Here is a 27,620-nt window from a genome sequence, read left to right on the forward strand (position 1 = left end):
CTTCCTTCCTTCCTTCCTTCCTTCCTTCCTTTCTTTCTTTCTTTCTTTCTTTCTTTCTTTCTTTCTTTCTTTCTTTCTTTCTTTCTTTCATGTATTTGAGTACACTGTAGCTGTACAGATGGCTGTGAGCCTTCATATGGTTGTTAGGAATTGAATTTTAGGACCTCTGCTTGCTCCAGTCAACTGCTCCCTCAGTCCCTGCCTGCTCCAGCCCAAAGATTTATTTATTATTATAAATAAGTACACTGTAGCTGTCTTCAGATGCACCAGAAGAGAGCATCAGATGTCATTACGGGTGACTGTGAGTCACTATGTGGCTGTTGGGATTTGAACTCAGGACCTTCTGAAGAGCACTCAGTACTCTTACCCACTGAGCCATCTTGCCAGCCCTAGAGTTGATTTTCTACAACTAGATCTCGAGCTGTTAATTAGCAGCAGTGACTTGGGTAAAGCCCTTCGAGCCCTCTATAAACTTCTTATGGGTCAAAATTTTCCAGATGCTTTCCACAACAACATAAAACCATTGAATCTCATCCCCTCTCGCCTCTTGTTCTCAACTTGCATGCTATTTCTTCCCACTTCTATGTCTGCCTTGGTCTCCTAGACCTCTGATGATTTACGCTCAAGTCAGCTTCTCAGAGACCTTCCCTTTCAATTCCATAGCTTCCTTCCAAGCTACATGAACTGGTTTCTCTCCCTGTACTTAATTGCTTTGATGCCATAGGTGTAGGCATGCATATGTGTGCAGACATGCAAGTGTGTGTGTGTGTTTATGCTAGGGATTGAAGTCAGGTTTCACACACATCAGGTTGATGCTCTACTTTCTAAGCAACACCTTTACCTCTTGGCTTTTTGAGACAGGCCCCATTATGTTGCTCAAGATGGTGTCATACTTATTCTTCCTGCCTCAGCCTCCCAGGCACTGAGATTACAGGCATCAGTCACTCTATCAACCTGCACATTTGTTTATGGTCTGCCCTTAGCATTCTAATGCAAGATCTGAGAGAGGGTGTGGCTACTGTTTTGTTTATTATAGACCCTTAGAGCCTAAAATAGTGTCTGTCACAGAGCAAGTTCTTAAAAGTTGTTTGATGCAGGGATAAAAATTCACCTGGTTATTATCAGAACCAACTGCAGTCATTTATGTAAGGCACCTAAGGCAGCACTTGGAGCCAGCTATGTTGTCACACGCCTGCATCTCAGCACTCCTGGTGGCTGGGACAGGAGTCTAACTCAGCTAGGGTTTCATAGTGAATGGAGGCAAACAGGGGCTATGTAAAGATCTTGTTTAAATAATAAAAGTGAAAGTAAAGCCAGGCCTGGTGGTGCTCGAATTTAATCCCAGCACTCAAAAGGCAGGAGGATCTTTGTGAGTTCAAGGCCCACATGTTCTATAAAGCAAGTTCCAGGCCAGCCAGGATTGCACAGTGAGATTCCATCTCAAATTAACAACCTCAAAACAAAAAACAAAGACAAAAAAATCTAAACACAAAATGACTGTCAGAGTTAGCCGTTTTACTCTGCACCATATGCCGTTAAGAACCGAGAGCAGGGTTTGAACATGTGCTTGACCAGCAGTGCTAATTGCAGGATTATTCACAGTAGCCCAAAGGTGAAAACAACCACATGTTTAGCAAGGAACAAGTGGGTAATCAACTGTGGGGGACACATAAAATGACATATTAGTCAGCACTGTAATGCAGACGAACCTTGAGAACATTCTGCTACATAGAATAAGTGAGATGAAAATGATAAATATGTAGAATGTGCTGATGTGCACTGCCTAGATGGATACGTTTACCATTGGAGAAGAGCTCTAGAAATGGTCCTGAGGGTTGCACAATACAATAAATATAATTTGTGCTCAACTGTACATGGAAGATGATTAAAATATCAGTTTTAGTGGTATATGTTTATTCTTAGCAAAATTAAAAGAAATAATGACATAATATATCAAAAAATCATGCAAGGGCTGGAGAGAACCTGCTGCAATAATTTGAGGATGAGAGCTCGGAGTCCCAGAACTCACTTAAAAAGCCAGGTGAACATGAAATTCTATGAATCATCTCAGCATGAGAGAGGCAGAGACAGGGATTTCCGGAGCAAGCTGGCCAAACCAGCAAGCTCTGGGTTCAGTGAGAGGCCCTGCTTCAGTATATAAGGTATAAGGTGATCAAAAAAGACATTCCATATCAGCCTCAGGGCTCTGTACACATATACATGAACACAAACACACATATATGCATCCACATATATATGAACATCCACAGACCATATACACTTCAAGTGTACATGTTGAAGAGTAAACTATGGTAAATAAATTTGTGGCAATAAGCCATTTTTTAATGAGGGGAAAATAACCCCATAATTGTTACTGTCTTATTCCCAAGTATTTTTCCCTAAAATACTATATAAGATGATATTTCATACTGAGTAGAATTTTCATTTGAATAGTCCTTTGAATGTTCGCAGGTTAGCCGAGAAAGCCAGCACACACAGGAGTATAACACGCATGCTCCAATCACAGTTCAGTCTGCCGAGTGCTCTTGCTGTGTCTGAGCTCTCAGAGAGCCCTTGGGTGACATCCCATCATCTGAAACTTATACAATGTTAATCACACCGGCTTCTGCAAACACTGGGAGACTAGGTTTCTGGATGTGGGGGAAACAGTTCATCCTAAAAACACGTGTGAAGATAGCATAGGCTCATGTAATCTTCAAACCATGTCTCAAAGAATTCCTTCCTCAGAGATGCCCCTCATCTGATATATAAATTTTTTTTTATAATAACTGGAAATGCAAATCTGCAACTGCAACATTTATCCCTAACTGTGAAGTTTAATGTGCTAGTAAAAAGATAGAGACCCAAAAGCTTTCAAGGTTGGAAAGAACTGGAGTATCACTAGCTTATGTAAGTATGAATGTCATCTAGGTATATCCTCCTTAGGTCACACTCAGTGAGGAACAGCCTGGTTGCAGAGCACTGTCAGAACACTGCAGCCCGTCCAGACCATACTGAGAGCACGTTGTGACCATGCACACAAGACCTATTATTTTATTCCTGCCATGTCCTCTCCAACTCGTCAATAACTTCCTGTTTGATTACTACTGTTGCACACAAACACACACACTCGATGCTGAAAGGGAAAGAGGCTGTGGTTGGATCTGCTGGCATGGAAAGTCATGCCATTGCTAGAGGTGCAACAAAGCTCAAAGACACTGCTGGGAGGTCTGCTTATGTCTGAAATAATTTGCTGGACTTGTTAACAGTGTTTGCCAGCAGTGACCTGCTATCTATGTGCAGGTTAATTTTTACAATTACAAATAACCAACAAACTTGAGTATAAGACAAAATGAAGACTATTCTGTATACTTAATAAAGGAACCATTTTCCTGATATACCAGATATATTCTCTGCTGATATCAGTCAAAACCAACAACAATAAAACACACACTGTACTCCATAAAATACTGTCTATCATGTACAACCATTTTCTTCCTATACATTATTGTTTGATTCTGCCCAAACTTTTTTTTTTTTGTTTTTTTTTTAACCAAGGAGAAGTTCCTTGAGACATTGATCAGTTTGCCTAACGTTACACAGATAGAAACTGGCTTTGTGCCCTATGCTTTGCTGCTAATGTGAGCTGATTTTATTGCACACAATCTCTCTGATAGGCACTCCATGGTAGGTTCTATGCATGTTTTCCTGACTGGCCTTGTTGATATATTATCCATTTAGCAGCAATAAACCAAGGGAAGTTATGACTGTTTGCATATTCTAGCCACAGTGCTTATATTTTTCAGGCTCTGATAACTATGGTCCATCTTGCCAGCTTGAATAAAGATGTTCATTAATTTCCAGGAACAAGAGGATGGATCACCTGTTAGACTGGTTACAAGAAAATGATTGGATACAAAATCACAAAAGAACTCTAAAAAGTCTTTCCTATGTTAAGATAATGTGACATTTCTCTTAAAAAATCAAAATTAAATACCTGACATAAAACATTTAACTGCATTATAGAGCACAACAAACCTAGAACGATAAATCTTCTTCTAACCCTGAATGACACCCTTCCCAGCAACACTCTCTCCTATGTGCACGGTAAGCTAGTTGCTAAGAAGACAGGACCATATATTTTGTACTGCACAGTGACATTTCTGGACATCTCTCCTTCTTTTTAATGACTGCACTGAGCACTGCATGCTTGCATTGCGACTCATATAATTGATACTCAACTGATAACCAAGTATGCTGTTTCAGTTGTAAAAGAACTTACATGATGAGATATCCTTTAGCAGTTTGCCATGCGTGTTTGTGTAATACATTCCTAAAACAAAAATATGCACAGCACAGATATTTGCAAATAATTGTGCCTGGTGAGTACACACATGGGGGGGGGGCACTCAATGTTGGCACTGTTCCTCTGTTGCCCTCTACTTTATGTGTGGGTATGAGGCCACTCATCAACACAGAGCACATTTTGTCCTGAGACCAGTGTGTATAATGTCTTCAGCATTAGGGTCATCTACACATGGGGCATATAGAACACACTTTAAAGCAGCCAAATTGATCTCCAAGGAGGGACCTTTGTGACCTTATTCTGCTGTCTCTCTTCCTGGTTGGACATGAAGGCTGCATAAGCAGCTTGGACAGTGAGGCCACCTTAGTTGAAGAAAACCTTAGTATGTCAGTCACTGTGAAGCAGAGCAGAGCAGAAGAACAGAGTGTGCCAGGCCCTGGGCCACTGAGGATCTCTGCATGGCCAACCTCAGACTTACTAGGAGAGAGAAAAACGAATCCTTCTCCTTCAGTAGTCATTGAGTCTTACAATACCTGCAAACACATAAGCCTAAAAGACTAAGACGGACAAACATAATTACTTAGTGTAGAACTAAGTTTTTACTTTGAGTTCCACAAAGACATTGAGGTAAACTTAGATGGCCATTTTTGGGGTGGCTGAAACCAAAGCTAGCTGCTGAAGCTAGTAAAAGTGTCCTTGTCTTCATGCTTTGGATTTGCAAGGCTAGGACCTCCTCCAAAGACTGAGACTCACTCCCTGAGGGGCAGTGAGAGGAGATAGCAAGGCAGAGACACGAAGGTGCTTAGTTAGTATGGGCTGCAGTGTAGGGCTTCCTGTGTCTGCAAAGACCTGAGGCGTTATAAAGAACACAGATGGAGGTGCGCAGGGAGTCCCAGCTGTGCCAGAATCTTCTGACTCCAAGCTCGAAAGTACACAGCAAGATTTATGGCGCCCCAGTAGCCAATGAACTGGGTCACTAGGGCTCACTGGAGTTAGAAGTCATCCAGAGTCCCTCCATTTCAGATCTTGTATAAGTTCCAACTTTGGGTTTGATCCTGCAATGGGGACCACTAGGAAGGCAGAGACTAATTGTCTTGCTAGCTAGGCGGGCTAGGAGTCTAGAGTCAGAACTGTTAGAACCTAAAGAAACAGCCATTTTTTTTTAAACATCTGAGATTTAGATTTTACTCCTTTATCTCATAAAGTTTGATAAAATTATAAATATCCTATCACCAGCAGTCAGCTTTACATTCAGTCTCAAGCCTACTCGAAACCACTCATCTATGGGAGGCCATTCTCAAGTAGATAGGTGCCTGTGACCTCTTACCAGTTTCTGGGCAGGGATGGAGATGCTTTTGGTCCTGAGGATCCACTTAACCCAGATGACTCCTTGCTCTGTGCAATATTTAAAAGGTACTTAGGTAGCAGTTATGGATCAGGTCGAGCACAGGCTTAGAAAATCCATTTGTTTGAGTACTTCCAAGTTCCCTTACAAAGCACCATAAGCAATTTGGTTTGAAAAACAAAAAGACTATTTATTCACTCAGCTAGAGAAGCTCATGCCAGTGACATAACCAGCAGTCTGGTCATAGGAGTCCCCAGGCAGGAAATGTTAAGTGACTGATTCAATTAAGAGAGCAGAGGCTAGATGACAGAGCAAGGGAGAAAGAAGGTTTAAACATTTTAATATATGAATAAATAATTAAAGATCTGGAAGAAAAATATCAGCTCAAAATAACAATGTATGAAAAAGCCACGAGGAAATATGATACTTGGTAAGATAATTAAAAATTAAAATCAATAACAAACATATGTTTGAACAGAGGTACCTTTGTGTGGTGGGAAAAGAAACTCCCAGAAGCCATAGGTTATTAAATGAAAATTCCAGTGCAGAGGGTGGACTGTCTTGCTATGAATAATCGGTCAAAAAGTCTTAAAGATCCTCAAACAATACAAACAATTGTATTAATTGAGTTAATTGCTCATCAGAACTAGAGGGTAAGATCTTATTGCTGAAGTCACTACACAAACTGGTCTCAGGACACAGAAAAATCAAGCTGGAGCCTGGCTAGACGCTTCTTCCCCTCTGGGGAGCACCATGGCAGTGAATAGCTTTCCTAGGTGGTGCTATTCAGGATGCTTCGGGAGAACTGACAGTACCATCATTCTTAGATTGGACTCTGCAAGCCATACTACTGACCGACTGAGTTAAGATGTACCGATAGCACAATAGAGGCAAGTATCCCATGGTAACCAACTGCTTCCTAAGTGAATTTGAGGCCTATTCCATAGGGAGAGTTAATGTCTGAAACTATTAACCTAACCAATATTTGTGGCTGAGGAAGTCAAAGGCCCTAGAAGGAATGCTATCGTGGTTGTTTCACTAAATGGGAAAAATGCATCGTCAGTTTATCTTCTACATAACTGTGTCCAGGCCCACAGATTAGCACTTGTCTTAATTACTTTTCTAATACTGCTCTGAAACACCATGACCAAATGCAAACCCAGGAGGAAAGGCTATATTTGGATTTCATATCCTGAGTCCACTGAGGAAAGCCAAGGCAGAAACTCAAACCAGGCAATATCCTGGAAGCAGGAGCTGCTGCAGATGACATGGAGGGATGCTACTTACTGGTTTGCTTCTCAGAGCTTGCCCAATCTGCTTCCTGACTGATTTTATACAGGCTTTTTTTTTTTTCCCACCCAATTGAGGTTCCCTCTTCTCAGATTACTCCAGTTTGGTGGTTCTCAGCCCTTTCTTCTTCATGTGGTGACCACCGACCATAAAGTTATTTTTTGTTGCTACTTCACTACTGTATTTTCTACTGTTATGAATAGTAATGTAAATATTTGGTATGTGGGATATATAATATGTGACCCCTGTGAAGGGTCATTCAACCACCAAAGTGTTGGGGATTGGTTCCAATGCTTTGAATTAATTTGACCCCCCCCCACCCCCAAATCAGGAATCTGCATGTCCAAACACCAAAGGTCCTTGTCCCTAATTGGTTTTTGATCGATCAATAAAGAGCCACTAGCCAATGGCTGGGCAGGTAGACTGAGGCGGGACCTTTAGATTTGTGCAGGCTAGGAAGTGGGAGAAAGGAAGGAAAGAGAGGATCGTCATGACCTTGGGGAGAAGGATGGGATGTAAGAGCTGCAGGAGAGAAAGCCAGCCAGCCATGTAAGAATTTGGGTAGGTGGCCACTGGCCACTTCCCCTATTAGGAGAAGGTTCAGGAGTCTCAGGAGTACCAGAGGGAGTATTTGCTAACAGGAAGTGGTCTAGGAGTGCTCAGCCTTTGAGCTAGTCACAGCATGTCAAAAATTAATTAATGAGTATGTATCTTTCATTCAGGAATCCAAAGAGCTCCTATGCGGAGCTGGGGGTTAGGGTGGGGGTTGGGGAGGTCTGGGAGTATGACCTGCCAGGAGCCAAGCGGTATAGCTAAACTTGCCAATATACCAAAGGGGCAGTGATCGACAGGTTGAGAACCACTGCTCTGCACTAGTTTGTGTTAAGTTGACGTAAAACTAGCCAGGACAGTACTGCTCTCAGCTATGGTGAGAGAAGCTTCATTTTACAGTGGCAAGCAGTAAGTGCAAACCCCCTAGCTGCTGAGAATAAGTGAACAGTGAATGCTCAGCTATAAGCAGAAAATCAATACCAATCTCTCCAAGACTCAGGGGACACCAGGGAACAAGGGAGAGAAAGAACATAAGAGACAAAAGAAGGGAAGGTGGTGTGAAACTCTGACTTTCTGGCTTGACACATGTACTAGCTGGGTTTTGTCAACCTTACACAAACCTAGAATTAACTTGAAAGAGTAATCTCAATTGAGTAAAAGCTTCCATCAGATGTCTGTAGGGAAGTCTATAGCGCATTTCCTTGATCAATGTAGGAATCACATCCACTGTGGGTGGTGCCACTCCTTGGCACATGGCCCTGGGTTACATAAGAAAGCAGGCTGGGAAAACCATGGGGGCAAGCCAGGCAAGTAGCAGTCTTCCAGAGTTTCTGCTTCGGGCTCCTGCCCTGACTTCCCTTCATGAAGGGCTGTGAGCTACAAGGTGCAATAAACCTCTCCACAAGTTGGTTTTTGTCACAATTATCCAAACAATAAAAACTCAAGACAACATACTTACTGCAGTCTTGAGCTCAGATGAGGTGATTGTCTATACAAAATTTGAAGAAGATTGAACCCAGCAAAATTCTGTCATGGAGAGGGAGGCTCTCACTGCTCCTTGGGGATTTATATTATGGTTGGTGGCAGGGAAGAAAGTCATCTACTTCAGAGGTCTAGTTACTGGTAATGCTCATAATCCCATAAACAAAAGCATCTCCCATTCTGTCATATGCAATCCTAAGGAAATTCACTGGCTCACACTCACCAGCCTCCCCACCCCCACTCCCACCCCTAGGCCCACTTCTACAATTAGGGACAAAAGAAAGAGGAGAGGATCATGGGTGAAGGAGATCAGCGGGAGGGAAACAGAGGGTAAAGGGGGCCAACACAATAAAAATACATTAGATACTTGTATGAAAACGCTGCAATTAACACATATGATAATAAAAGCATCACTGAGTCAGATATCTGACTCATGATTCAGGTTGTCTTCACTGTCTGAGACATCTCCCTGACGCGTTGCATAATTGTAATTTAAAAAAGAAGACTATGTTTGGTTTCTAGACACCCCCTCCCCCCCACACACAAGGGAATGAGGTGCATATTTTACACATCAAAGCAGACCTGGCCTCCAGGTTCTTCCAGCGTCCCTCAGTTCCTACCTGGCATACCCTGCCCCAACCCTGACCTTTCCAGCCCAGGAGATGGTCTGCCCTTCCCCCAGAGGCTTTTCCCTATATAATCCAGACATTTTGGTCTCTCCCTCTCTCTCCTCTCTCTTCTTCTTTCTCTGCACATATACTCTTTCTCTTTTTCTCTTCCCCCTCCCTCCACTTCTCTCTTGCCAAGGTGACTTCCCTGGTCTCAGTCCTTGGGGCCAGTAAACTCAAACTGAGAGCAGCTTCCCAATGAAGCTGTCTATATATAATCTAATCTAGCTTGAATTGGCTCATTTTGCCATCGGAGAAATAACCTATCAGACTGTATGACTCATGACGTTACCATTTTCCAGAGACTGAATCATTACCATAACCAGTGGTGTTGGGCTCTGAAAAGCAGCTGTTCTAGACCACGAATACCTGATGGACTATCTTCCTTGGCACCAAGGACAGCTAGTTAGAGTAGTTCAGGCTGTGGAGCTTGTCTCTGCATCATAAACCTATACCTGCAAGTCTTCTAGACCTTTATTCTCTTCAACAGAAGAAAAGCTAGGGTTGACTAACATGCCTTAAGCCAGTGGTTCTCAACCTTTTGTTGCACCCCCTTAGGGGTTGTATGACCTTTTCAAAGGGGCTACATATCAAATAGCCTGCTGAAAGGACAACATAAACCCCATTTGTCTATATTTAAGTAGCCAATTTATCATCATTGAAGGTCCAGGACTGATTTCAAAAAAAGGCCATAAGGCACCACCAGCTCTAGGAACAGACCACAAGTCTAGAAACTAGGCCAGAAGATACCAGCTCTGGGGCTGGAGAGATGGCTCAGCAGTTAAGGGCACTGACTGTTCTTCTGAAGGTTCTGAGTTCAAATCCCAGCAACCACATGGTGGCTCACAACCATTCATAATGAGATCTGATGCCCTCTTCTGGGGTGTCTGAAGACAGCTACAGTGTACTTACATATAATAAATAAATAAATCTTAAAAAAAATACCAGCTCCATAAAATCTAGAACAAGATCATTAAGCCCCCTCCCAAGGAACAGCCTGGGGATCACAAAAATGGGGAAATATCTTATCTCAGGATGGACCCTCTGCCCTGGGCAGCCCTATCTCATCCTATGACAAAACATTGATGACCTAGGAATGCAGACCACTGACCACCTGTGACCCCCTAGTACCCACCAATGAAATTTTAGATTACTTAATCTCTCTGGAGAGTCCCCCTAGCTCCCTATAAGAAGGCCTGTGTGCCTTTGTCTGGGGTCGCCATTCAAAAATGCTTGACCCCTACATGTCAGTTGTTTCTGTCGAATAAACTCTTTGTTTTTGCAAACTGAGTCTGGAGTCTTCCTTCTGCGATTTTCGGACCCTCACACTACATATCAGATATGTACATTATGATTCATAACACTAACAAAATTATAGTTATGAAGTAGCAATGAAAATAATTTTATGGTTGGAGGAACTGTATTAGGAACACGAGGAAATGTATTAAAGAGTCACAGCATTAGGAAGGCTGTGAACCATGTGGAGTTCAAACCACGGGCAGAAAGATGTTACACGAAGGCACAAAGCTCTAAATGTTATTGTGGCAAGAGACAGTCTACAAACCTGAGCAGAAAGTAGAGGCAAAGTTCTGAAGGGCGGAGTCTACCTCTTCCACACTGGACAGGGCCAGCAGCCGGGGAAGGAGGCCCTCAAGGGACTGTACAAACAGTCGGGCGCTGTGCTGGTCTGCCTCCTGGTTCTTTAGCAGTTTGAGAGACAAAGCAGCGGTTCGAAGGGACCGATGGCCCATGTAGTCCCGAGGGGTTTGTTCTTCATCAGCCAGTGAACAGTTGTCTGACCCAATGTCTGACACATCAGACCTCCCTGAGTCCTTTTCTGCTGCCATAGAATACTGATCACAGGAATCAAATTCAGTCCTCGACAGGTCTTGGTCATCTACACTGAAGTTGCTCTCACTATACCTAGATCCGTAGGACCTTGTCCTGCAGTCCACTGACAGGAAGTTAGTGATATCGGGGTAAGGGACTGTGTGGCTTCTCTGAACCACATCTGGCTGGTCTATAGCCTCAGGTTCTGACACTTTGCCCATGGTCCCCTTGCCTTCCTGGATGGCTGGTGACTTGAGCCCATTCTTGTGGTCCTCTGGTGTCGTCTGACCCAATTCTCCTTCCAAGGTAGTCTGGCCTGTGTCTGTGGTGACACTGATGCTGATGTCAGGGCTCCTCTCATTGCCTGACTCCCATGGAGTGTGCTCCGAAGACAGCACTCTCCGCTGCCAGCGGAAGTCAGCCTCATTAATTTCCATGGAGTCCCGGCTCGACTCGGCCCCATCCCTCAGCTCTTCAAGGCGCAGAAGCAGCTGCTGTACTTGAGTGTCATTCAAGCCTTTCCCTTGGCTGAGTTCATCCAGAGCCCCAAGCAAGGTGCAGACACAGGACACAGCAGCATAGCAGGCTTCAATGCCACCTTTGATGCATGCTTCTGTCATGCCATCCATGATGCTAAACAGTGTTCAAGACAGAAAATAGCAGCCAGGCGTGAAATCAAGAAATGCCCCCAAATATACAAGAGTTATTAGCTTGGCCAACTGCACAGTATTCAAAAGAGATAGTCTAATTTGTATAACTTGCATAACATTAAGACAATAAATGACTCAAACATGTTCAGGCTGGGAAAAATTCCAGATAAAGTTCTCCACCTAAAACCACATGCCCTCTTGGTTGGCTAGTTTTTCTGGGAACAGGTAAATATTCTAGAAGGAAATATGTTGTTCTATTCAAGAACAGACACTGAGAATTTTATTTTTGTATTATGTTCAGACCTTCAAATAGAAACAGTTGCTGTGGCTAAGCGTCATAAAGACATTTCTGTGTAAACAGATTCTTACCAGATGTATGCCAACACTACTTGTACAAATAATACTAAGTTTTCTATGGAAGCTACTTGCAATAGAATCCTACAGCTCATACTGAAAATCAAAAGATTCTTCTCTTTCATAATTCAATGGATAGTTTTTAGATGTTTCAGTGTGTAGATTCAGTTTTAAGCCAGTATGGAAATCTGGTAAGTTATAAGTAGAATAAATTGATATGTTTTATGTGGCTTGTGGGTAAATAATTAAAATGTAGATTCATCAATAGTTTGTGAATTTGCGGTTAAGATGAAAAGTGTTCAGAGAAGCAGTGTTGGACTACCAACACATATCCAGAAGGAAAATGGAACATACAGTTTGAGAAGATCCAAGTGAGACTTTCTTTTGGAAATAGATCTTTTCCTTGGTTCAGACTCAATAGAGCTTGGTCCTGCCAAGTCATACAGACGCTGTGGACTCCCAAGTATCTTTAGGAAAAAAAAAAAAAAGGAGGAAAAAATAACAGAAAAGTGAGTATCACAAAAACAAAACAAGCCAAACCAAACCAAAAAGTACACCAAATGTTAGAATCACAATATCAAATAAACAATGTGCTTTTCTTTTTTTTTCCTTCATTTTTTTAAAATATATTTTATTACGTATTTTCCTCAATTACATTTCCAATGCTATCCCAAAAGTCCCCCATACCCTCCCCACTCTCCCCCATTTCCCTCCCCACCCATTCCCATATTTTTTTTTGGCCCTGGCGTTCCTCTGTACTGGGGCATATAAAGTTTGTGTGTCCAATGGGCCTCTCTTTCCAGTGATGGCCGACTAAGCCATCTTTTGATACATATGCAGCTAGAGTCAAGAGCTCCGGGGTACTGGTTAGTTCATCATGTTGTTCCACCTATAGGGTTGCAGATCCCTTTAGCTCCTTGGGCACTTTCTCCATTCTTTAGTGAAGGACATAACAGGAGAAATGATGACCAGGCCGAGGCTCTTTTCTCAGAAAGACTTAGAACCAGGAGAATCTCTGATTTGGGTCTTAACTTTTCAATAGGCCTGTTGGTACCTATGCAACGAGCTATTTTCAGGGTGAAACCTGTGGTGTTCTGAATGAAATCTTGAGCATTTACATGCTTGGTCCTAAATGGTAGTGCTGTTTGGGTGGTTTAGGTGTGGCCTTCCTGGTGGATGTATGTCACTGGGGTGAGGTGCCGTGGTTATAAAAGTGATGCTTTGTCCCTGGTCCCCTACGCTTCCCTACCTGCAGCTTGAGGTGTGACCTCTCGGCTGTTCCTGACACCAAGATTTCTGTCTGCTGCCACAATTCCCTGCCACAATGGGCTCTTATCCTCTGAAACCACAAAGCCAAATAATCTTTCTCTTCTGTAAGCTGCCTGGTGTTTTGATACAGCATCAGGAAGGAACTAATATAGAACCCAAGTTAAACATCAACTCTATTTCACATACAACTTGTATTGTTAGCCTGAAGGCAATGTTACACAATATTTTAAAACTTTGGTGCATGAGGGCTTTGTACCACCGTATTATCTACTTATGGAATTACGGCAGCACTGAAGAAACCTCTGCACTTCAGATTTCGGTATTATCTACTTATGGAATTACGGCAGCACTGAAGAAACCTCTGCACTTCAGATTTCGGACCAATGATATTAAATGTACATTTTAATACAATTAATTGAAGCTACAAAATACTTAGGTACAAAACAGAAGGTGATGCACTGGTATAGTCACTGGGCTGTACAATGGCTCTCTATAACTTCCTCACATTAAGTCACTTAATTAGCATCTCTCCAACATCCATCCCTGCATCCCCCAGTGACCGCAATTCTATTATCTGCTTCTATGTGTTCAGCACGTTTGGAATTCACACATAAATGTGATCAAGTGGTACTGCTTTCTGTACCTGACTTATTTCACCCATGTTGTCACCGAGAACAGAGTTTCCTTTACTCTTAGGATAAATCACTATTACAGCAATACTATTTTGACTATATTTAGTTTATATCTTCTCTGGCCCGAGTCACTACGTGTTGTAACAGTGCACTGGAGATGATGCTTCACTAAACGACTGTAAGTGCGGCAGCCTCTGCCTTCTATGCTATGGGCTATCAGCTTCCCAGCTGACATGTTCTTCCAGTGACTTTTCTTAGAGTCCTTTAGTTCTTCAGTTCCTTCTGACGTAGTGCAGGGATGGGAATGATATTGAGACTCGTTACATGTCTTTGGAGTCACACTTCCTCCCCCTTTTTCCAAATAAATGCAGAATATACAATTACTAGTAATAAAATGTTCTTTTTTTTTTTTTTTAAATAGGGATGGGTTCGGCAAGGTGAGGCCACATGGATATTTCTATAGAAAGTTATTTGAGGACTATGGAGTTGGTGCAGACATACATAGGAAACGCCCAGGAGGGCAAGTTTTACATGATGCTCCTCTTTGTACGTCTTTGGCATTTTCACATAGGCTCAAAGTCACCGACTGTAGGAAAAAGCTGAGATCCAGAAACAAACAAACAAAAAAAGTGTTTTTCTAGATCTTTCTCCATGCTTAAGGAATCTGTAGCCTGTCCATAGGTGCCGATATCTGTTTGAAACTATCATATGTATTCTATCTATGTGGAAGGGTTAAATTATAAAATATTGTCTGAAATTGTGGTTTTTATCTAAAAAAAAAACCTGGCTAAGATGATTTTTTAGCACTTGAGAATGTTACAAGAATCTACATTAGTTGTATGTTTTAAAGATTTTATTTTGTTTAAGTGTGTGTGTCCCCCCACAGGTATGCACACATGTGAGTGCAAGTGTCCATTGGGGCCACAACTTGGCATCAGATTCATATTCTACTAGAGCTGGAGTTATAGGCAAGCTGTGAGCTGCTTGATGCAAGTGCTGGGAACTGACCTCTGCCAGAGCAGTGGAAGTGAGTTACTCTATCTGTCCTTTCCATGGTAGGAAAATTCATGTCCTCTTCACATGTCATCAAGGCCACCATCAACTACCATAGCTTCTCTTCCTCTTTATTGAGTGTTCCATGTGCAACAGTTACTGAGTAGGCACAAATGTGAAGCTGTCCTTCACAATCTTGGAATCTTCCAGAGCACTAATCTAATTGCGTGCTCTTCAAGCCAGGAGATATTTCTGAAGACAACGTTTTGAAGGTTGTTTAAAAGTCTGTTGTTGTTGTTGTTGTGATTGTTGTCGCTGCTGCTGCTGTAGTTGCTGTAACCCAAACATGCCTTCTCTACAGAGGCAGAGGCAGCCCTTCTATCACCTCCCCATTTGATGAGCCCGGATTATAAGGAGAGGTCTCATGGGTTATAAGGAGAGGTCTCACACTACTTTTTGCTTAGATTCTTATTTCTTTCTGCTATTCCAAATCTATTCTCCTCTGTTTTCCAACAGAGAAAGAGGTTGGAGAGATGGGAATGTTTATTTTAGGTTTTCTACTTTAACAAACTTATGCTCTGCAAGGGCTGCCTTCCCACAAGTTTTCATATTTAACATTCTTGGTGGAAATTGTTCATTTCCAACTGATTTATGCTTCCATATGCTACACATATTTATAGAAAGTATCATTTGGAAGTTAAATTAAAAATTAATTAATAAAGCTGTATAGAACATAAATCCCATTGTTTTGACCCTTAATATTCACAGTGAGGTATAAGCCTAAGTATGAACAGAAATATTACTCGGAGACAGTTACATGTAGAGGGAATCTCTTTTCCTTCTTCCACTTTTTGGGAGGGATGAATACGTCCCTGAGGGATGGGGATTTTGTTTCTCTTTGGTGTTGGGGAGAGCCTCATGCATGTTCAGATGTTCTGTTATACTAAGCTGTACCACTAACCCTAAAGATAGGACTCCAAAACCTCAGCTTCTCTTGGAAGCCCACCTTACCCTCGAATTCATAATGTACTTGAATGCCTTAATTTGTCATGTACTTGTTAAATGCTTCTGAATCTAAAGTGGAAGGGGACAGAGATCTTCTGAAAGACCCCCCCCCCAATAAACACTCAAAGAAAGATAAAATCTTTTTGTCTTCTTGTGGTATCGGGAACCAAACCTCAGAGTCTTTGGTGTGCTACATGTCTTTGACAAATAGCCATATGTTGCATATGACACGGATGTACAGGGAAATAATAAACAGCAAGGCAAGCAAACATCCTAGGGACAGTGGTTTTCCTTGTGTGCAAAGCCCCTGAGCATTTCTGGTGTCTAGGGAACCATCTCTTCCAAATTGACAGTTTTGCCCTATAAGGCAGAGGCACTGTTTTCTAGACCAACCTGGCTGGAATTCACCAGCTTGGCTTCCCAGGGCAGCACTGGCTGCACACACTTCTCAGAGGAAGGCATCGAATCATAGTATTGCCTCTGCTCAATGCCCTTGGGATACACCTTGGTTAAATGCCAGAGGGAAAATACACAAGAGTAACCTATAGAAAATATATGGGAGGGAACGACTTTTTCCATATCCTACTGTGAAGGGATCAATGTGATGTGGCAAAGTGTCACTTGCTGAAGGATGGGATCGAGTTAAGAGAACTGAGCCTGGGAGACAACCCTTTGTTTCTCTCTGTACTCTGAGGATCCACTGACATAGAGAATAGAGGTCTGTCTGAAGAGGGTGCTGGTGCAAGGCCCTGTTGCTTAGATGATAGCGGACCAGTCTTCTCTTCAAAGCTATCCAGACCTCACCAACCAAGCAGTGATAGGATCTGAGATTTCCATGCCACCCCTTGACATGAGGGAGAGGAAAAGAAGCCATATTGCTTACTGGTAACAATAAAGTTGATATACAACCTGGTAAAGGTATAATGAAAATGGTACACCTGGCATAGAGTAGAAGAGATACAATGAATGGTTTTTGTATGCTCACCATATTTTCTTGACCAGCAATTAAACATGGATTATTCAATTTCTAGAAATATTAGTCTTCATTATGGTCAGATCTCATAAAAATATTACCAAGAAGCAATTAAAATTTGATTATTTGCTCTTTGGTCTTGACTGGAGAAATGAGATGACAAAGGGGCCATCATCATCTGGAAACAAGTCTGACTTGTTACATACAGCTGTGGTTCTATGGCTTACTACCATCAGAAGTTGACCTGTGGCCATGGGACTTACTACATACAGCTGTGGTTCTATGGCTTACTACCATCAGAAGTTGACCTGGGGCCATGGACCTACCCTGACAAGCACCTAGCAAGATATTTTGAAATCTGATTTTACCAAGGTGACAAAACATATATATCTTCAGAAAAAAAGAGCTCATACTAGCAGTACGGAATCTCAGATGTGTATCTAACAGAGTTTTAACAAACACAAACAAACCAAAGAGTATGGAGTCAGTAAACATCTGACATTCTTTTAAACCTCAACTCCCCAAATAAATGACTACCAACTTCAAAATTGTTTGTTACTGGATTCAATGTGGTAGCAATTATGTCCCAGCAAGTGACGACAGTTTAGATGCTTCTGCATATAGGACACTGCATAGAGATTCCTGTGGACAAAACCAAGGCGTTCTTTCATTCCTCCCTATCCCTACCTCTTTCATGATCTTGATGGCTTCCACTCGGTGCTGGGGTGGGGGATACAGGAGCACTCGGTGATAGAGGGACTGGAGTACTGGCTTCATGGAGTCCACTGACCCCACTAAGCGGACAAGCTCAGCTGCAAGGTAATAGATGGTGCGGGCCACAGGCCCACTGAGGGTGGGTGCAGTGCAGGAGCAGCCTGAGCCCCGGCCGTGGTCAGACACGCCAAGAGAGGCAGAGTCCGACTCCATGTTGGTGCTGGTGCTCGTGCTGTGAGCAGAGGTGATTGTTTTGTCGTGAATAGGGTTCCCCAGGATCACCACGAGAGCAGGGCAGAGGCTTTTCCTGGGAAGAGGCAGGGGGGGAAATTAATTCTCACTAGTAGCCAAGTGATAAAATGTGGATGTTTTATCCACATAAACAGTAACAGTCTTCCTCATCTCTCACTTTAATGGTAACTAACTAAAGCATCCAGAGAAGCATTCAGAGACCATTCCTCTGAGTGTGTGTGTGTGTGTGTGTGTGTGTTGAACAAATAGGACTCAGAATGCTAAAAGGTGTCCTTACCAAGTTTTAGTTTACTATGAATAACAGAATTACTTCTCATTTAAGGTGTTAATTTCAAGTCCCATACCAATACTCATCATTCAGTTTCCTCCCTGCCAATAAAACAAGATCTACTGCCTCCCAATCGGCTGCCTGCTGGCTCTGTCACTTCCTGGAATCTCTGGCCATGAGTAGGTGATTATCACTCTTGAGGGGATAGAGGCCAGTTCAGGGTTAGAATTCCTTGCCCCATATACATTCCTGATATGTTTATATGCGTTTAGAACAACCTGAGAAGCCAGAAGTCGTTTGTGATTCCATTGTGATTCCACTGATGGCAATGGCATAAGAAGGCTGCTGGAGGCTTATTTGTTATAGTAACTATTAGTGTCTCTATGGAATTTGGGCTGATGTACACAAAGCAATTTTCCTACCTGGACGGCACATATGCATGGATGAAATCATTGGTAGTTCACAGGGGCTATAGAATGGGACTGAGACACAACTACAGGAGTCCTTGGCTGGTTGTAGGGGCATCAAAGTTCATGCTCACCAAATGAGGTCAGTGAAGCCCCTGTGCAGGTACATGGAGGAAGAGGAGCTGCTGAGCACGGAGAGAATGCATTCCAGGTACAGAAGCTGTAGCTGCTGGCTGTCACTGCAGAAGCACAAAGGCAGGCGAAACACAAGACAAAATGAGAGAGGTAGCATTGGGGCAGAACCTGAAGAAACGTTAGGCATCATCCAAGAAGGCGTGTGGTTAGTGTTGTAGGTAGAGCTTTGTCCTTTAGCATAAAATCCTAATTCCCAGCAGCTGAGCAGGTGGTATTCTCTGGAGCAAAGTTAAAGTGTTTATATCAGCATGGGCCCTAATCCAATATAACATAATAACCCTCAGAAAGAAAAACTGTAGACACGGAAATACGCATAGAGGGAAGACTGTATAAAGAGACATAGGGAGAAGGGTCTCCACTGAGCAAGTGGGGAGGCAGGGGTGGAGGAGTGGACCAGGACCTCTGACTGCTCCGAACAACCACCCTGCTCTTGATCGTGCCAGCCTCCAGAACACTGAGGAGGTAACAGCTCCCTGTTCAAGGGACTCAACCTTTGGTACCCTGTTACGACAGCCTTTGGCACCCCGTTACGGCAGCCTTAACAAAGTGATAGACTTAGGCTGGTTTGGGGAAACTAATAAACTTCACATTGGAAAAATATTTTTGAGTATTTGTAAAACAACTGAGTGTGAAACAGAATGGCCTTTGATTTATGCCCCTCACACACAGCTTATCATATCCACATCTTATATCAGAATACTACACTGTCTACAGTTACAATTGTGGACAGATGGTGACAGGTTAGCCAAACCCTATATATGCCAGAAATGCTAATTATCACTGGTGGCTTAACTTTCTAAGAAACCATTTATATCATCTTTTCTTTTCCTATCTCTTCCTGCACCATCTTTTTTTTTCCTTCTTCTTTGTACTGGGCTTAAACCCAGGGCTTCATGCAGGCTAAGTAAGCGCTTTAATAACACTTCTAACTCATCATATTATCTCATTAGCAAGTACTTTGCTGACTCACGTTTTTTCTTTATTTATTGAGGAAACATTTAAAAAATTTTAATTTATGTGTATGGCTATTTTGTTTGCATGTATGTCTGTGTACCACATGTATACTTTGTGCCCTTAGAGGCTAGAGGACAGTACTGGATCTCTTGGAAGTGGACACTGTGTGTAACAAGTGTTACAGACATTTGTTAGCCACCATGGAGGTGCCAGGAATCAAACCTGGGTCCTCTAGAAGAGCAGTCAGAGCTTTTAACTGCTGAGCCATCTCTCCATCCTCACATATATGTATCTATATCTATATCATTTATATCTATATCTATGTATGTGTGTATGTGTGTGAGTGTATGTGTGTATAGTTCTCATTATGGGCTGTCTCGATAATCTAATAAGGAAATAGACAACTCTATAGGAAACACATTCCCATGTTTCCTCTTAGTGTCACCAAAGGGTGCTACATTTCCAATTTGTGGTGAGACTCATGACAATGGAGAAAAGTTAAGTTTCAAAGACATATTTGTTTGAAGTACACAAATTCTAAAGAGAAATAATGCAAGAATCTTATATGGAGTAGACTATTCATAAAAGGAGATATCTACCAATAAAAATAATAGTCAGTTACTCCTGTTTTTTCGTAATTTGAAATAAATAGCAGGAAAAGAAGCTCATTGTTCTTGATTGTTAAATAACTCCCTAACATAGGAGGTGGGGAGGGGAAAGCCAGGCTGTGAAAGTAAATTACTAGAGGAAGCTGCTCAATGTGCCCCAGAGGCTGGAAGCCCACACTCCTGCCAAACTAACAAGGCTGTGTCACTGGAAAACAAGGCAGGCTGAGATAGAGGATTGGGGATAGCCGTATGATAGTGTCTCCAAACAATTCCAGACTCGAAAACTGGCTGGCAAACTATAGCTCAGAGGCCAAACTCTTTGAATTTAAATCTGTGTTTAAGTTTTAAAGCGATTATAAAGCCAAAATTTAAAAAAAAAGCCCATCAGGAGAGTTTACAGAAAAAGTTCACCAACCCACAGACTAAAAGACCTCTTTCCCTCATACTATGTGATTGACTGATGTCAACACATTGGAAAGAGAATACTGTTTTTATGTCTATGCACTCTCTGAGGCTGGAAGAGAGGGGTATAAAGAACGAGTTGGCACAGGAATTATTACCATTTGGCACAATGAAGGTGGTGATTACTCTTTGATCAGAAGAATAACAAGGGCAAGAAACATCAGTCCTCTGCTGGCCAAGTAAAAGCTTTATCTTTCTAGTCTTTCTTTCCTATAAGCTTCATCTGCCTTTGCCCTGCTCTGAAAATAGTACACTCTTCATCGTGGGAAGAGATGGAGAGGCACATAGATTAAGTGCTGATGTCAAGTGCTATAAATGAGTCACTAAATGTAAATTTCTATGATGCCACATAAGAGAAGCACCCCTTCCCAAAGGCCCTGGGAGGAATTTGATAGGATACACTGCCTTTGTAGAGTCCTGAAGTCCAAGATGTCTGGCATGGAGCTGTGGAGAGGATGTAGAGAAATGAAGACAGAGGAAGAAATAGTTTGGAATGGAAGGTTTTGGGGTGAAGCACAGGATGGAAGGATCATGTCTGGAAAAGAGTGGAGCTGGAAGCCAAGCACAGTGTGGTGCCTGTCTGTGATCCCAGCACACGGGGAGCCGAGGCAGGAAGATCTGGAGTTCAAGTTCATTTTCAGCAGTAAAAAAGATTCAACACTAGTCTGAGCTCCATGAAATCCAGATTCCAGATAAGCCTGGGAACCATAGACTGCTATTTGTCCAGGCAATGAGTTTGCTTGGATAGACTGGCGAGGGCTGGACAGCAGAGCCACACTGTCCATTACAAGCTTCAGTCAAAAGTCAATTCTGCAAGGATCATCTTCATCGTGCCCCAGGTTAATCACTCTGACTATGAACTAGGCTCATTTCAAAGACAATTCAATGTCCCAGTGCAAAAACAACTCTTCCTTAGACTGGAAGTCTAACATCACACAACTAAAGTAAGCAAAGAACATAAAGATTCTCAACTTCTGAAGCCATCAGATATAGCACAGGATGGAGATGTTGAGGATTTGGGGTTATTGTGAATAATTTGCAAAGCCTGCTGGGACACTGCAGGACCCAGGATCAGCATCATTGACAGGAATGTCTTGCCAAGTAAACTGTCCCCCATCCCCTGAGTCTCCTTTGAGATCGTGTGACAGCTTAAATGTGGGTTGCAGCAGTCTGGAAATTAGGTTCTTACGGTCTCACTATTGAATGGAGACACTGAAGATTGAAAGATCTTCCACACATGTTCCCCACTTAGAGACTGCTGAACAATGTATACTGTATAGGCCTCTCAGGCAAACACTTGGATGCATGGAGTGGGAAGGAGCCTAGAACCTAGCTAAGTTTTCTAAAATATAAGGGTGGCAGGTGTGCTGCCTACGTAGAAGGGCTGAGAACTACTCTTCCTGGTCTTCATTTGAGCATTTCATAGTTGGCAGATTATCTGCTACTCATTGTCTCATTGCCTGCTCATTGCTGAGTTCTTCCCAGGTATACCATCCAAGCAGAACAATTCTCAGCAGTTGCCATCTGGGCCATATAGGCTAAGCAGTCACCCAGACAGGGAGGGTACCTCCTGAGAAGATAATCAGAAGCACGTTCAGAATCTCTATAGTTCCCAGTATTGGGTTTTACATTTTTTTCTCCAAGTGTTTGATAACTCTTGTGTGGACAGCTTTGGAGCCGCTTCTAGAAGCTTGGCAGGACTCTGACATTGGGACAGGACAGGGAAGTAAGCTCAGGCAGGGATCTGATTTGGGGCTAGGACAGGGAAGTAGGCCCCTAGAAACAGTGATCACGGGACTTTGTTTATTGTCTTGTTTGTTCTTTAACCTAGTGTTTGTTGCCTTATTTGTTCCTTAACTAGAATTGACCCTATTATTTGCATGTAATTATGGCTCTAGCTGCATTTGCAGCAGAGGATGGCCTAGTCAGTCATCAATGGGAGGAGAAGCCCCTGGTCTTGCGAAGATTCTATGCCCAAGTATAAGGGAATGCCAAGGCCAGGAAGTGGGAGTGGGCGGGTTGGTGAGCAGGGGGAGGGGGTAAGGGATAGAGGGTTTTCAGAGGGAAAACCAGGAAAGGGAATAACATTTGAAATGTAAATAAAGAAAATAGCTATATATATAAAAAAAGCAGACTGGGGAAAAAAACAAACCTGCTTCAGCCTTATCACGGCTGGAGTCGTGTTATAGTGTTGTGTAACTGTCTTTTCTTTTTAATCCTCATCCCCTCCCTGGAGAACCTTTCAACTGACTGAGCTGGCTTGGTCATGTTTGGTTCAGATTTGAATTTAATTAGAAAAATAAGAGAAGGAAGCAAACACTTATATAAGAGATGGAGTAGAATTAGAAACTTGATATGGCCACTTTGGCTGGTCCTAGTGATTCCACGCCTTCTTTGCTACAGACTCTAAAGCCTGATAGTCTTTAGAGAGGGAGATTGGGGTAGAGTGACAGATGACAGACTAAGAATGAATCACATATACTCTAAGACCAATTATTCTCTGAAAAACTCTTGAGCTGAAGAGGGACCACACAACTCAGCTTGTCTAATATAGAACTCTAATAATAGTACATCTCCAAGGCCTATGAATTATGCTGAATACCTAAATATATTTTCAGAATCCTCCAGAGACTGAGTATATCACAATCACATGTCCTTAGTGAGCCTAAGCCCTGAGAGGTCCTGTTCTGAAAATGATTGTAAGGAGAAATACTGCCTATTGGAATTTCATAGAAAAAAAAGCGCTATTTAAAAGTCAGTGGAAATGTCTGGTTCAGCTAATAAAAAAGAAGAAGTTAAGGAAGTGGAATCAGAAGAGACCACACAGACATGAGCACCCCCTAAGAAGGAAGAAATGAACACTGGAGTGTCCACAGAGGCATACAAGCTGCCTCAGCTACTCTAAGCATTCGGCACTCCAACCTCATCAGCAACTCCATCCCCTTCATCTTGGGGTACTGAAATTATTGGCAGAGACTGCAAGCAAACAAACTACAGAGGTAGGACTATGACCAGGGGAATCTCATCAAAACCCAAGACTATGAACAACCTATCAAACCTAAGAGTCATGGTACCAATCTGGCAAAGAATCCCATCTAAAGAATGCAGACATGCCCTGGATTACAGCATGACCTGGCAGGAATATAGACACACCCTTAGTAATCACCTTTAATCCCTAACAATGAAGGTAAAGTTAGCTTGTAGAAGGAAGCAGTTGTGTTTGAAAATGACTTCTAATTGAGGGGCAGACGAAGTGACAAATCAGAGAAAGACTTGACAGGATGATGAGATATGCTCATCTCACATGTAAATAGCAGAGAAAGAGAAGCTACTTGAGAGCAGTGGGAGAGAAAAAAGGGTGCTGGCATGGTGTGTGGTGTGTTTGCACAGAAGTTTTATGGAGATAGGTTACAGAGAGAACAAGCTAGGCACGGGTAAAGCCAGAATGAGGAAGAGCCAGAAGATAAGAACACATTGCCAAAGTTAGTATGAGGTCAAGCAGAACAATGCAGCCAAAAGCTGAGAGAAAACCAGACGGAATCAGTTGTCTTGGAAGATTAAATTGTACAAGTCTCCAGGTGTAGGCCTAGTTAGAACAGAGAACAAACCACTCTTCATTAGGCTTGTCAGAGACCATACTGTGAGAAAGCGAGCCCTTCACAATCTCCCACCCTGACAGGCCAAATGGCCCCGTGCTAGAAGCCGGTTGTCACTCCCTCCTCCCTGTTCCCTTCCTGGCACCTGAGGCTGTAAAAGCTGAATTATAGCCCCCTCTCCCTTATCTCTTCCTGAATTCCCATGACATCCAAGGACATGAGTTATGCCTGAATCTGGCCTGACACCCCAAGGCTGTTAAGGAGGATCTATGTTCCAGAGATAAGACGCAGAGTACCCGCCGCCTGGAGCCTGACTTTGACCCTCATGTCAGCAGATGCCCACTTCTTTGTTCTTTGTTAAATTCCCCCTCAACCCTCCCTATTCCTCGAGATGTATGCTTTAAAACCAGGTGTCTCAGCCTAATAAATGGAGACCTTGATAGGTAACACTCTACTTGGTCTTCGGCTTTTCTTCCCCTTCCAATCCCATTTTCTTCCAGGTTTGCGGTCCCCCTTGCACCCATGAATAACTGAATCCCGCAGGATGGGATATAGGCTCTCATCTCATCCCTTCATCTGAGTGACATTTATGACAGGTATGATGGAACTACTCCAGATAGATACAATATAACTTCAATGATGCCATAGCTAGAAGTTGTTTCAAAATGAACCTGTTGGACACCAGCCAGGCTAGAAGGGCACTTACTTTATGGAGGCTTGGAGCTTCTCACACAGAACTGCGAGCACAGAGACGACGTCATCACAAAGGGCCTCTACTGTTAAGCCTTCAAAAGAGAGGAGGTGCTAAGTGTTAGACATTGGTGGGCCACTGGAGCTTCCCTCAATGTCTTCCCCATCCTGTGCTTCTGTGGGTTTTGATGGTTTCTAGATGTGAGGCCTCTCTTAGGCCATCAGGATAATCACAGGGAGGAGAGAGTAATGCACACACAATGCAGCCCAGGGAGGAAACAGAAGACTGTTTTTCAGTATAAGCAAAATTCTTCCACAGTTCATGCGAAACTGTATGGTAAAATTTTTAAAAAATAACAAAATTCTAGAAGAGCATATAACATGCTACTCAGGTTTCTATAATTCTCTCCACAATTCTTATTTTAGCAATTAGACTCGAATCCATGAATAATGAACAAGAAGAAACAAAACAAGGAAGGAAGAAAAAAAGAAAGAAAGGAAGAAAGAAAGAAAGAAAGAAAGAAAGAAAGAGAGAAAGAAAGAAAGAAAGAGAGGAAGAAAGAAAGGAGGGGAGGGAAGGAGGGAGAACCAAAAGTCTCCAAATGGGAGGGATGTATAATGCTAATTCTCCCCACAGTTGGCACAGGAAGGTGTTGGAACAGAAGGAAGACAGCAGCTGGTTAGATAATACTAAGCAGGGCAAAGCCAAACAAAACTTGGGCCATCTTTATCCCTCCAGTTCCATGCACCATGGTAGGTGCTCTGACCCCCTCCCATTTGAAAAGGTCTAGTAAAAACTAAAACAATACCTTGACTCCTGAATGCCTGTGGGGCATCTGGGTTTTCAATTATCTAGTGAGGAAGACACACGGAAACAATTAGGAGATTTGGATAAGAAAATTCCTAACTCTTAGACAATGCAAAGTTCTAGGAAACAAACTGTCACTCTGAGCTCTCGGGGTTCAGATGTCTTACCCAAGCATGCTAGAAGCATTTCATTGCCAACCCCCCCCCCCCATGACCTTAATGGGAAAGACTATGAGTGTGCCCATCTCCAAACTCAACTACTGAAGAGTTTAAACACTTCTTGGAATTTTAAGCCCCATTGTGTATTTCATTGCTGGGCTATAACTTGAGGTAGTGTGTACTTAACATAGACAATAATTAATTTCAAGGTGACAGGATACACCATGTTTGGCCTTAACAGGTCTAGGCTCTGTTGTAAAAAGAATCATCCTTGCTGGACTTTGGAATGCCAGTTCAAAGATGAACAAAGCTCAGAGTACTATCTTCCAGCTTAATGGGAGAGCATAGTAACTGTCAAGCAGCCTCTCTTGGCAGTTGCTAGGTAGATCCAGAACTATTTGAGCAGAGCTATCACCTAGGAAAAACAGGAAGTGAGAGCGGCTTACATAGAAGATGGCTCATGTTTTCATAGCAGGCATAAGTCAGGGACTACAGACCTGAGGATGGGAAGGAGGTGACCTCTTTGTAGCAAGATTTGGTTGACAAGGGGGCATTGTCATGCCAACTAGCTACCAGGCATGTAAATCACCCCACAGCGCTGCATTTTACAGACTGACTATAGGTGCACATGTCTACTGTTCTGTATTCAAAACTGCAAATTTAGCTACTTTCACAACAGGTTTTGTGGGATTTTATATCAGTGTCTCCAAAACAACTGCTAAGAGAAGGAGTCACAATTATATTTAAAGCTAGAGGTATGTCTACAGCCCAGCCACTAAATAGTTATATGTGGCAATTTCACTTTGAAAAATCAGCAGTTTACAATTCAGCAGTGGATGTGGACATTTAAATAATTCAGTAATAAAGTGAGATGATAACTCAGTGTTTCCGGGAATACAAAATCAGAACTGTGATTTGTCTGGGGAAGGGGTAGTGGCTACAGACATTATGTAGAAATTGTTCTGTATTCTAGTGCCTTTGCATTTCCCATTATATATTGTCGTTCTGCTGTATTGAAATTTTCCTCATTCTGAGTTGGCTGAGGAAGTCTTTCCAGTGATGAATATATACGTTCTTCCCAGGTAATCCTCAGTGTCCTCCAGGAGACCACACAACTTCCTTAGAGCGAAGCTCATCATTTTGATAGACACTCTTCTTTAATAGCTCCTGAAAAATTATCTAATTTTTAGGTGGAAAGACTGACAGATTCCTCTATAAGACATCACAAATGCTTCAAATGTTACCATGCTGAGAATTTCATTTTTCTGGGATAGGCAATCAATCTCTACAGAAATACCCGGGTAAGAGAAAGGAAGTCACAGAGAGCAGCAGTTTTCCCCTGGGTCTTGGATCTTGCCTTTGACTGGGGTGAGTCTAGATAGTCAATGATGAGCAGGACCAGCCGGCCGACTGGTCACATCCAACTCAGACTGGAGACATACAACCTCTGCAATATACAACCAGACCTCCTCAGCTGTACCTGCTGCCATTCTAATGGAAGCCTCAGCACTAGAAGGCTGAGGCACAGGAGTTGATGCCTAATGTACGTATGAACCATTTAATGAGAGGGATATACTGAGAATGTCACTGCTATGTGATTTTTGCCATTGTGTGACATAAATCATATGCATAAAACCCAAAATGATTTAGCCTTCTATAC

The 27,620-nt window shown here is 42.6% G+C and overlaps 1 protein-coding gene across 1 annotated transcript in view; it reads right to left on the reverse strand.

Moving 5' to 3' along the window:
* Positions 1 to 27,620, reverse strand: part of Arfgef3 (ARFGEF family member 3) — a 146,413-nt gene that overhangs the window by 48,521 nt on the left and 70,272 nt on the right. Inside the window, exons 7-12 of the mRNA XM_021173858.2 lie at positions 25,804 to 25,846; positions 25,011 to 25,089; positions 18,624 to 18,728; positions 17,536 to 17,869; positions 12,331 to 12,443; positions 10,707 to 11,605 (exon numbers count right to left, since the gene is read on the reverse strand). Coding sequence (XP_021029517.1) covers positions 10,707 to 11,605; positions 12,331 to 12,443; positions 17,536 to 17,869; positions 18,624 to 18,728; positions 25,011 to 25,089; positions 25,804 to 25,846 — 1,573 coding nt within the window. The remainder of the gene's footprint in view (positions 1 to 10,706; positions 11,606 to 12,330; positions 12,444 to 17,535; positions 17,870 to 18,623; positions 18,729 to 25,010; positions 25,090 to 25,803; positions 25,847 to 27,620) is intronic.

The sequence above is a fragment of the Mus caroli genome, chromosome 10 (genome assembly GCF_900094665.2).
Source record: "Mus caroli chromosome 10, CAROLI_EIJ_v1.1, whole genome shotgun sequence".
In the NCBI taxonomy this organism is placed as follows: Eukaryota; Metazoa; Chordata; class Mammalia; order Rodentia; family Muridae; genus Mus; species Mus caroli.